General features: G+C 48.7%; 1 protein-coding gene across 3 annotated transcripts in view; it reads right to left on the minus strand.

Moving 5' to 3' along the window:
* ATP6V1C2 (ATPase H+ transporting V1 subunit C2) overlaps positions 1–11,586 on the minus strand; it is a 65,309-nt gene extending 53,723 nt beyond the window's left edge. For all 3 annotated transcript variants that reach the window (XM_075557103.1, XM_075557102.1, XM_075557101.1), the window contains exons 1-2: positions 11,458–11,586; positions 9,834–9,901 (exon numbers count right to left, since the gene is read on the minus strand). In XM_075557103.1, coding sequence (XP_075413218.1) covers positions 9,834–9,901; positions 11,458–11,586 — 197 coding nt within the window. The remainder of the gene's footprint in view (positions 1–9,833; positions 9,902–11,457) is intronic.
* Between the last annotated feature and the right edge of the window lie 807 nt (positions 11,587–12,393).

A 12,393-nucleotide genomic window follows, 5' to 3' on the forward strand; every position in this document is an offset into this window, starting at 1 on the left:
TAAAATTATTTTCGTTGCTACTTCATAACTGCCATTTTGCTACTGTTATGAAAGGGTCATTCGACCCCCAGCGGGGTCACGACCCACAGGTTGAGAACTGACTCGAGACCCATCCAAAGGCAGCAAGAACCACACTCTGATAGCTACCTGGGGCTGGATTCCATCAAGTAACTGGAAAGAGCTTGGGTGCAGATGTTCTCTCCCCGAGCATCCGGAAAGGCACTCACCGCACCACCATCCCCCACCCCCACCCCCTAAACTGTACCTCAGCTGATGAAGCTCACAAGGGAAGCTCTAACTGAGTCTCCCTGGACCTGAACTCCTGACCTAAACGCAAACAGTGGTCCCAGGAACGTGTGAGAGCCCTGCTTTCTCTGGCACCTATTTTGAAATAAAAGACAGACAACACAAGGAAAGGAGTAAACAGTGGCATTTGGAAAGTGAAGATTTAAAAGAGGGAGGTTTTGAGAGACTGGGTAGGAAGTGGCATTTAATTTGAGATCCAGATGGCAAGGGCGGGGTTGAGGGGTGGGGAGGCATTCCAGGCTCAGGACACACTTTGTGCCGAAGCAGAACAGGGGAGTAGTATAGGCCCTAAGCCAGGAAGCCCAGGGCCTGATCTGGGCCCTAGCCAAGCTAGAGTTGGGATTTATTTTAAGGACATTGGGAAGCGCTGAGGCGGGCAGAGAGAAGTCAATCGAGAGTCTGGTTGTATTGCTTCTCAGTCTTCGGGGCTAAGAGAAGTGAAGAGTCTGGTTGCGTAGTGCTCTTTTAAAAGATGCTTTTGGGTGGCAATGGGGTTGACTAGAGTCCAGTGCAGTGATATCCGAAAGGGATGCGGGCGACTCCCCTGAGAGGAAGCAGGGGGTGGGTGTGCTGGTAAGCAGGTAGGTGTGGAATGGGTTACAGAGGAACACTCTCCTGGGCTTCCTGATTCATATTGGTTTATTTCCATTGAAGGGGAGCCTAATGTTTTTTGGTGAGAGCTAAGTGCTGGGTCCTGGGGACCTTTTCTTAAGATGGCAAAGAGCTTATGAGAAAGAAGACTATACCACGAGGCTTCAAAAAGTTTGTGGGAAAAATGCATTCATGTTTAATCCCCATTTCTCCATGAACTTTTTCAAGTCCCCTCTACATTTGAACTGTTTGTTGACAGTGATTTTTTTTTAAAGCCTGAAAAATAACCCCTTAAGCCAACTGCCATCCAGTCAATTCTGACTCACAACAATGCTACAGGAAAGAGTAGAGCAGCTCCCCAGGGATTTTGAGGCTGTAAATGTGGTTAGCAGCCCAGCTGGTGGTGCACTGCACCCCCAGAGCTCTGGAAAACAGGGAAAGCCCACACAGTTGCCATTTATGGAGGGGATTAGAAACACTGATACAGCTATGATACCACATGAAAATGACCGGGTGGAGATCTGATAACTACTGATCTTGGTCCCAGGAGGAGTTGACCGCAGTCCGAAATGGAAGTGCCTCATGCCAAAGCTAACCTGCCAGGAGCTCTTTCTTTGGTGCGCTTCACAAATTTGCCTCCAGCCAGCTCCGAGCCTATGCTCACTGTACATAAAGCTGCCGGCCGACATTCCTTCCTTCCCTGCATCCTGGACTTCTGGTTTGGTGAGGGTTGCTGGGAGCTGAGCGGGGGGAGGGGCGCCCTGCCAGATACTGGGTCACCTAGGACACAGACTCTCTCCCACCATGGTCCGAACGAAGGGATCACGACAGGGATGAAACAAGAGGCTGTCCTGCCAAGGGGCCTTTGACAGAGGAAGGGGAGAGTACCAGGGTGGCAGGAGTTCAGGCCTGCCACCCAGTAGCTGGGCAATTTTGTGCAAGAAACGTAACTCTGAATCTTCCTGCTCTGTCTACTATGGCTGTTAACCTTCGTGGGGCTGTGGTAAAGATCCCCTGAGGAAATAGAAAGAACCTAACCCAGGGCCGGACAGTCAGTAGTGGGCAGTACACGGCAGCTCTCACATCAGGAGACTAATTCAAGAACCGGACAATATGAAGAAGAACGGGGCATCCGGGTCGGAGGAAGGCCCGTTAGCAGCCTGCGATGCCATTCTCTTCCGCCGTGCCTCGACCGAGCACACCACACACACACCACACACGGGACTTCAAAAAGTATGAGGGCAGATTCCAGTATCTTTCCATATATGTATTTCAAAATGAACAAAATGGAATTTAATGAGGATATTCAAACGAAAGTCAGGAACAAAACAAAAATGTCCGTGTCCGTGACTAACAGACATCTTTCTGGAGTATCCATCCGCCTATGCACTTAAACAAGGAAAGAAATGCAACCAAAGGTGATTACGTTATTGTTTGTCAATAATATGACCACGTATCTAGATAACTGAGAAAATCAACCAAGAAGACACTGGGGGGGGGGAATTAAATAAGTTAGTGGGACATAAAATTAGTACATGGCAGTCAGTAGTTTTCCTTTTTAAAAGAAATAAGTATATAAAAATGCAATGAACAACTATACCGTTTACAATGACAACAAAATAGAAAATAGTCAGAAAGCACTTCAATAGCATACTGTGCAGGCCCATTATTGAATCACCTGTCTGAGAGGAACAAGAAAAAGGCATGGAGTCAATGAACAACCAGCCGTGTTTACGGAAACAGAACAGCGTGTCAGGAGTCTCTTCCCTGAAGAAGTGCCTCATTGAGCCTTTCTGCCAAGACATCTCTGCGAAGCTAGAGCTTCAAACAGCTAACCGTTCGGCTAGTAGCAGAGAGCTTAACCATCTGTGCTACACGGGACAGTATGAGGCTGTGAATTTCCCTAATTTCCGTGTGATCGCAAATATATCACCAATAAGTCTTTGTAGCAACTTAGATGCGAGGGTCCTACAGAAAGTTCCCGGGCGATGAGAAGATTATGGCATATCCAAGAACTCCCCTGCCCTCCTGACTTTTTGATTCAGTGGGGCTGTACGGACCTAGGACTTGTTTGTTGGTTTAGTATTTTATTGGAAATTGGGTGAAGGTTTACAGAGTTGATCGATTTTCCATTCAACAATTCATGTCTGTTTGGGTTCATCACATGCATCGCAATCCCCACGCTGTACATGGCTTATCCCTCTCCCTCTGTTTCCTGCTCCCATCCTTCCCCCTTCCCTATACCTTCTGAGCGTGGCCAAATACCGACTCTTGAATTTCAAATGGCAATGGGTTTGGGATCATTAACAAATACAGCCTATTGATTCTAAAGAGTGCACACCTCCCCAGTGTAATCATTCCCGCCATAAACCTGCCTATTGTTTGACTATGAAGTCACGGGGAGTTCTGGTACAGATCTGAAGGATGGTTCAAGGTCATAGTATCGGGGATACTTCCAGTCTCTACCAACCAGTAAGCCTGGTCCTTGCTATGCTGCTCAGTCCTGTTCCATAGTTCTCTTCCACTCAAGCCAGGACTTTGTAAGGCAGTGGTTCTCAACCTGTGGGTCACGACCCCTTTGGGAAGGGTCTAATGACCCTTTCACAGGGGTCGCCCGATTCATAACAGTAGCAAAATTACAGTGATGAAGTAGCAATGAAAATAATTTTATGGTTGTGGGGGTCACCATAACATGAGGAACTATATTAAAGGGTCTCGGAATTAGAAGGTTCTAAGGTGATTCCTTCCAGAAAAGTTGGCATTGGTAGCCAGGTACCACCTAGGTTTATGCTGACAGATTTCCCTACAACCCATTGACCCATTGGACTAATTGTTTACAGGTGCACAGGTGGAAAAAGCTTGCCCAAGATTTCTCACTTAGGGTTGATGTAAGACTTTGGGGAGGCTATGATAAGGCGAATGTGTTTGACATATGGCAAGGACCTACAGGTGGGATGATCAACAGTGTAGAATGTTATCAACAGAACTGTGTCCCTGCAAAATATGGCTGGGCCTGAGTGAACTTGGTGAGACCATAATTCTCGTTATTATGTAATTATCCTTCATTTTGCATTAGAATGAACTTAACCTATGTTATAAATCCTTACCTCTATGTTAATGAGACAGGATTAGCAGTTGAATTAGTAAAGCAGTTAATAAGCTGGGTTAATTAGTTCAATCAATTAATAACTGGCCTGTCAGATTCTGATAGTCTTGAATTTTTCTTCCAGTCATTGATTCATGTGGTCATTCAGGCCAGGGTATTACAGGGGCTAGGGATCTGTGGAGCTGGGAAGCAGAGACCAATGAGATAGTCCCACAAGCAAATGGAAGCACAACCGGGGGAGCTAATAAGAATGAGAGGTGACCAACTCACTCACTCTCTCATTCACTCACTCTCTCACTCACTCACTCTCTCATTCACTCACTCTCTCACTCACTCACTCTCTCTCTCACTCACTCACTCTCTCTCACTCACTCACTCACTCTAAGAAGAAAAAAAAAAAGAATGAGAGGTGTCTTCTGTACTGTGGGGTGGGGAGGGTGAAACTGAGATTGGAAGTGAGTAGGAAAGTGCAGCCCAGTGGCGTAGCAGTTACGCATTGGGCTGCCAAACATAAGGTCAGCAGCTTGAAACCATCAACTGCTCCAGAAAGACGAGGCTTTCTACTCCCGCAGGAGCAACTCTATCTTGTCCTGTTGGGTTGCTACGAATTGCAATCAACTCAGTGGAAGGGGACAGGGAGTGTCTGGGACGTGTGCAGGGTGAGTGAGGTGTTCCTGGAAGTGGGTGGGAGAACAGAAGACGGACACTGGGAAGGCAGCTGGCCGAGAAGTCACGTGGTAAAACGAGCAAGCAGCTCTGTGGAACTGGAAGGGCACGTTAGCTTCAGTAGGCCTTCAGTCCACAGGGGTCGAACCCATGGATGAATGCCTTGCGGGTCATCTCAACATGGAATTCCTGCTCGGGGGCCACTTTGACTTGAATTGCGGTCCGTTTCTCACCAGAATGCCTTTGAAAGAACCAATCCACTCAAGTCTCTACAGAGACATCCACACCAGCCATCTCCGCCAACCAACCTTCAGTAAACTTCCGGGAACCAGGTGGGTAAAGAAAAGGGCACCAGCTCTTCCACACGCAGACCATGCTCTTTGGGACTAGGGACAGTCACCAGTGCATCCTCTAAGCCCACTAGGTGTGTCTGAACGCCCAAGCACCCGAGGAATGGAACAATTCAACCAGCAGGGCACATGGGCGGAGATTCTCTGAAGGACCCAGGCTTTCTTTTTTTTTTTTTAAGGGTATGGGAGGGTTTGTTTTTTTTAAAAGATGATATTGTTTGGTTTCTCAAATGTTCTCGGATGACAGTGTAAATAAAGCATGGATGCATTAAGGCAGCAGGGGGGCATCCATCACAAAATAAAGAGAGACCCCAAGGAAGCAGAAGCTGCCTTCCAGTGACCTGGAAAAACACCCCCATGCCCTGAGTCAATAAATAATAAAAGGCTGTGGAAACCATACACCTTGAAACTGCCCTCCTGGCCAGGAGCAGTGCTGACAGGTTTCGGCTGCCCAGGTTACATGCCCAGTGAGCCTCTGTTTCTCCAATAACACCACGTCCTTCTCAAAGAATTAGAGCATTCCCATGTTTGATTCCTTTGGGCCACTCTGTCACTCTAAGCCCCCATTTCTAACTCCCAAGACAGGGTCGCATTGCCCTCTGGACTAGGTCAAAGGCTGGAGATGCCAGTTGTGAGGTCCTGAAGCCACGGCGGCGTGTTCTGTTTGTGCCCCCGATGGGAAGGCTCTTGAACTACAGCAAGTACCCACAAGGAAAACATGAAATCCTGCACAATGACTTTCATTCCTGTGCTGCCCAGCCCTGTGTTTGTTTAAAACACTTTCAACTCGGACATGTCTCTCTGCCTCTCGGTGTGCTCGCACACTGGCCCGGCGTCTGGTGACTGAGCCGCAATTCCCTCGCAAGCAACTCGTGGGACAAACGAACACCAACGTGTGCAGAAACAATGTAACCCAAGCGAATACGTTCATCCAGAACCACGGAAGCATGGAGCCAGCCGGGTTTGGATGAATAAGACAGAGGTTGGAGAATTTGCCCTGGGGCAGACAGTGATACACAGCAAAGACGGGTCTAGAAAAATAAAAGATTAAATAGCTGTCATTTCTGCAGGAGGCCTTGGAACCACTCATTCTTAAGTCAACAAGAATGTGCCTGATTGGACAACCTCCTGTGGTGTGCCCCGACTGCCTGAGAAAACTCAGAAGACCCACTGGCCCGAGGCAAGATGGGCTTGCCTTGCTCGTCACTGCCAGACCCCCTCCGTGGTGCTGAGCCCCCCCCCCAAACAGAAGCAGATAGGTCAAGCCCACCCCAACTCCACCCCAAACTCCAGAAGAGGCTGGCACCTTCTTGGAGATGTTCGGTTTTCACAGGCAATGCCCTTAGATTCGACCTCCTTTCATTCTCCTGGAAAGCAGAAGCTTTGCTGGCCGCTGGGAGGTGGGCTCTCAGAGTCACCCCAGATACTCGTGTGCAGAGTAACCCCAACAAAACGTCGCCGGGCCCTGTGCCAACTTCACAGTTGTTGGATGAAACTGCCCTACTCTGTAAATCCCTTACAGCAGGTCGCTCGAGGCCACTGTACGTTTTGAGTGCCTTCCCACTTTGTCATCTTCCAGCACGTTCGTTAGCAGACAAGACGATGGGTTTTCACTGGCTGACCCTTGGCAGTGGACTGCCAGGACTTTCTTCCTAGGCTGTTTTAGTCTGAAAGTTCTGCTCCTAATCTGTCCACATTGGGTGTCCCTACCGATACCTGAAAGACTGATGGTGTAGCTTCCAACATCATAGAAACACACAAGACACCAGAGTACAACAAACCGAGAGGTTATGGTCAAGGGCAAAGAGATGGTCCCACTTTACAGATCTTAAAGCCAGATGTCAGTTTTCTTTCTCAAAGAACATGAGCCTCGGAATATCCAGTATCCCACATATTAGTAAAATGTTCTTCACTAGGTTGGACCACCAGTAAGTGAACAGCAGGTAAGATAAGAAGAGCTGACTTCTAGCCTGTGGCACCAATCTGCCGGCAAGAGAGCCCCACAGAAGAGGCGCTTGAGCTTCTAGTGGCGAAGCTTCCATCAGCATTCAGTGAGTAGGGCTGTCGCAGCTACAGTCCCTGAAGACAAAGAGGAAACACTTGTCCGCAGGCTCTGCAAATGTGAAACTCCCCAAGAATGCAGCAGGACCAAGCAGGCAGCACCCCGGCTCAGAAGTGGGGTACTGCAGTGCAGTAGGTGGTCATCTGAAGGTGCCCTTGACTTTATTTATTTAGTCAAGGGGGAGGTTGGAAATCTTTGGTAAGCACTAGATTTCCATTCACACACAAATAAAGAATGATTGCTTCCAAATCACCTCCTAGATAAGTTGTAGCAAACCCACGACACACTACTGCAACCAAACCATTTGTGTGAAGGCAAATACAGTCAAGCTGCAAAGAGGAAAAAGCAGGTTTCAAAAGGTCTGTATACTATAAGCTGCCTCTTTAATAGTAGACAGGCATCAGCAGTATTTGTGTGCAGGAAAAAAGTGGATGGACACACAGCCAAGTCCCCGGAGCGGTTGTCCCCATGTCACAACCTTGTTTGTCACGCGTTTCAATGGCCTGCTTTTCAACCATCACAACCAGATTCGTCATCGTTTTTTAAAACATGATTTTAAGACTGAAAAGCCCTCCTATCCTTTCAGCCGTAGTGCAAATGGGAACACCTTGTTTTGTTTGTGGTTTTGCTTGAGATCACCTTTTCTAAGGACAAAGCAAGGACATGATGGTGAAATTTTACAGGTGCATATTGACTCTTGGGCTCGACAGTTTATTTGAACAACAGTTTATTAAAAAATAAAATGTTTTCAAAGTTTATTTTGTGGTTGCCATTGAGAAGGCACACAGCACAATGTAGACCAATTCAACAGTTTCTGCAAACACCACCTAGTAGGCAAGGGTGGCATTCTTCGGGTTGTGCAACACACCCCCCCACCCTGTTGATGTTTTCTGCATAGTCTCTCCCCTATTAACCCTGACCCTCTCCCTAAGGTCCCTATCTAATCCTTCAAGAGGCAGTGGTCAGTTTGATCCCATATAAGCAGTTCTTAAAACAGCCCGGCACTCCAGGAAGGTCCCCTTCACTAGTTAAGCTAAACTATTATTTGCTTATACGAACACTTCAGGGGACGTTTTAACATGCACGGTGCAGTGACGATCTCAGACCAGTCTTTTCAGAGGTTCACCCACTCTCCACGGCACCTCGAAGTCTGGAGTCCCTGACCAGCAATTTCACTTTTAGTTCTCCCACCCTTACAGGTGCACAAAGAAGGACAAAAAAAAAGGGGGGGGGTCATCGGGGCACGTCGGGCCAGCATCAGTCAGAACCGACTGAAGGCAACTAATCACATGGAAGCACGCTGCTCCCAGTAGCAGAAGATTACAATAACATAAAGATCCACCAACAGGAAAATACAAATAAACTCTAGGACATCTAGCCAAGGTAACAGGAGCCCTGGTGGCAGAGTGGGTTGCACTCTGGGCTGTTATTCACACGGCCAGAGGTTCAAAACCACCAGCCACTCCCAGGGAGAAAGACCAGGCTTTCTACTCCCATGACGAGTTACAGCCTTAGAAACCCTCAGAGGGCAGTTCTGTCCTGTCCTGTGGGGTCCCGAAGAACCGACATCGAGTTGGGGGCAGGGAGTTTGGTTTGGTTTTGGAGTCAAGGGAAGGCAGACAGTAAAGTGGACGTGGTTATGGACGGGCACAAAACCATCTCTAAGACGCGTGAGCACCGAGGAGACATACAAGTTTCCCCTAGTTCTTTAATGCTTCCTCCCCCGACTATCATGATCCCAATTCTACCTTACAAATCGGGCTAGACCAAAGCATGTACACTGGCACAGATAAGAGCTGGAAACACAGGGAATCCTGGACAGATAAACCCCTCAGGACCAGTCTTGAGAGTAGTGATACCAGGAGAGGAGGGAGAAGGTGGGGAAGAAAGGGGGAATGGATTGCAGTGATCTACATATAACCCCCTCCCCAGGGGTGGACAACAAAGTGGGTAAAGGAAAACATCAGATAGTGTAAGACATGAAATAATAATTTATAAATTATCAAGGGTTTGTGAGGGACAGAGGTGGGGAAGGGCGGGGGGGGGGGTGATGAAGAGCCAATACCAAGGGCTCCAGTAGAAAGAAAAGGTCTTGAGAATGATGACGGCAACAAATGTACAAATATGCTTGACCCAGTGGATGGATGTCTGGATTGTGATAAGAGTTGTATGAGCCCCCAGTAAAATGATTGTTTTTAAATTAAATGAAAAACTGTGCAGCAGACAGCCTACCGCCGACATGTGTACAAATTGACGTCAGCTAGATGTGGGTGTGTCCATAGTTTACTGTCTAACACTTGAGGTCACCGTTAGGTGGGCTGACTGGGCAGCAGTGGGTTTGCGCCTTTTTTGATGTTGAAGCTTTTAAGCTAGCCATCCCCAGACGGCTCACCCCAAACTGGTCATAACACTGCCTCCAGAGATGGGACTTCAGAGACGGGGAGGACAGGAAAAGAGGTGAGAGGAAAACTCTGTGTTTCTACTGTATAACCTTGTCAGCAGCTCATAGCGTGGCCCTCTTCAGTCTGAAGGCAGGACCCTAAAATAGAACGCTGCCTTCGTGCCCCCCCACCCCGCCCAGCCCTGCCCGCCCCTGTGGACAGGGCACCTTAGGCCGACCTGCCTGGCCTCTCTCAGCAGACGCCCAGGGCCTAGTTTAGACAGGCATGGGTTGAGTCAAAGCAAGAACACTGTGTCCTCTGACAGCCATGTCAGACTGGCACTTGTATGTAGTAAACAAGAAATGTTTTACCTTTCAGCAAAGTTATCGAGTTTGCCCAACTCATCAGAGAGACCAACAAGGGAGTCCAAGGTCCCCACCTAGAGAGAGCACAGAGAAGTTAGAAGCCCCACATTGCCTGGCTTCAGGTTAAATGTGACTTACTAATTCAAAGGTTGGGGGAGGGGGTATGTCATTTCCCTCCTGAGCTAGTAGCCCTGAGTCAATGGCCAGACGAGAAGGTGAGGCAAAATGTGGTGGGCTTTGGCACTGTTCTTCTGCCAACAGGAGAAACGGTCATAGGTTTGGCATCAGAGGGGATGATTTTGGGGTCATGGTCTGACCTCAGCTCTTTTTCTCTTTGAATGGCAATGAGCTGTTCATAGGACAAATCCTCATTGCCAAGGTCAAGGCACACGGAGGAAGGGGAGCGGGGGAGGGGGCAGAGCATGTCTAAAAGTCCTTCTTCTCCAAGACAGTCCTACCAAACCCTTCCTCTGGTCTTCTTAGCTGTTTTGACAGGGGTCTGGTCAAAGGGGAGGGAGGGAGAGCCCCACTTCATCATTTTTGAGGTCCTTCTCAAATCACTTTTAAATGCTCTTCTTCCGGGTGTGGAAACTATGTCAAGACTCATATATAAGAGTTTATTTGTAGATTCCAAAGGGGGCTATCGTGTGACCAGCCCCCACCCAGACATGCACGGGTGACTGCACTCCGTGTCACAAAACAACGCGTGCATGCACTGTCAGTGGAAAACCAATTTGCTCTGTCAATCTCCACCCAAAGCCCGGTACAAGAAAAGGCCCATGGGGAACTTCCTAACCCAGAGAAAAAGAACAGCTTAACTGTGATAAGGAAATACATAAATATGCAGGTTATGAGGTTTCGATAGCTCTAATTAGTGACGTTTCTTCTCTTAGAGTACCTTGCCTGACCTCTTAGCAACATGTAGCTGGACCAGGTCTTTTTGCCTCTTTCTATGTTCCCAGAGTCGGGCACCGTCGCTCAGGCACAGTATAGAGCAGGCTGAACTTCCACACCTTTGATCCACCTTGCCCTTGACAGTGGCAAGCTTTAAAGTCAGCCAGATGCAGACAATGAGCTCAGCACCCAGGCTGGTTTGATGTGAACTCGGTTCTCCCCTTCAAGGGCCTCCAGACTCCCCAGCATTTCTCCAACCTCCTTCCGTCGCTCACACAGTTGTTGCCAACCACCCCGCTCCCGCTCTCGCGCTGGCAGACCCAGAAGGATCCCAAGCTGCCTCCTTCGTCCACTGGGCATGAGCACGATCGAGGCTGAGGCCTTCCACGTTCCTACCTCTTACTATATAGCCGGCCTTCCTAGATGCTGAAGACAAAAACACGGAGATGCAGAGGACAGCACGCGGAGACGCCAAGCACATGGAACGCTCCTTCTCCTTGTGAGGCACTAGCCCCGCTCTGCATCATCTTCTTGCCCTCTCCGCTCTTACGATGGCTCGCCACAATTCATGTCAAGCTCCGTGGTGAAGCCCCATGCAGACCATCAACTCCCTCCTCACCCTCCACCCAGTGGTCCTGCCTTGGCCCTGCTTTTTTGTTATTGTGTTTATTTTCTCCCCGTTTTCCCAGAGAACACCCACTCCCACCCATCGCCACCCTCCTCCCAAGAACCGTACCTTAAAGTCGGGAATGGCAAACTTGGTATTGTAAGACAGGTTCGACTTGGAAGTGACAGTATTCATCCTCTCCAAGGCTTGTAAATTTTCCTTATCTCCGGGGGCAGAAATTAGCCAAAACTCCGACATGCTTCTGGTCTTATCTCAATTTGGGAAGCCCACAGGTTTTCCTTAAGTTAAAAGACTTCCCTAAAGTCCTTCTCCTTCCGGTGGTTCTGACGGGTTCTAAGGCAGAGAGGAGGGGGAGAGATGTAGGATTTCTGTTCATACAGTTTTCCCCGCTCCACTGAACATCCTCTATCAGGACCACTCCAGTGAGCATCCTCTATCTGGACCACTCCAGAGGGCATCCTCTATCTGGACCACAAAATAGGGAGTGAAAAATTGGACTTGGGCACCTCCTTCAATAACATGTTTCTTCCTCCTCCGTTGCTTCTCTTGGGATGGTGGATGGGAATGGACGGAGGAAGGAGGCAGGATTCCACAAAAGGCTGCCATGCAGACTCCAGACCTTAACTAACTCCATAGCGATGCAAGTTTAAAACACACACACACACACACACACACAGAGAGAGAGAGAGAGAGAGAGAGAGAGAGAGAGAGAGAGAGAGAGAGACTTCAGAAGGACTCCTCTTTGTTTACATAAGGGCCTACCTGCAGCAGTGGTTCTCAACCTTCCTAATGCCACTACCCTTTCATACAGTTCCTCATGTTGTGACCCCCAACCATGACATTATTTTGCTACTCTTATGTATCAGGTGACCCCTGTGAAAGGGTCGTTTGACCCCCAAAGGGGTCGCGACCCACAGGTTGAGAACCGCTGGTCTGCAGCTAAGCCGGGTGGGAGGAAACAGGCCCACTGAAGTCTTTTCTCCACAACACACGGTATAGTCACTTGGCCATGCTGAGCAACTAGGTGGGCTTGGCAAGTAGATT

This window comes from Tenrec ecaudatus, chromosome 8 (assembly GCF_050624435.1).
Source record: "Tenrec ecaudatus isolate mTenEca1 chromosome 8, mTenEca1.hap1, whole genome shotgun sequence".
Classification (NCBI taxonomy): domain Eukaryota; kingdom Metazoa; phylum Chordata; class Mammalia; order Afrosoricida; family Tenrecidae; genus Tenrec; species Tenrec ecaudatus.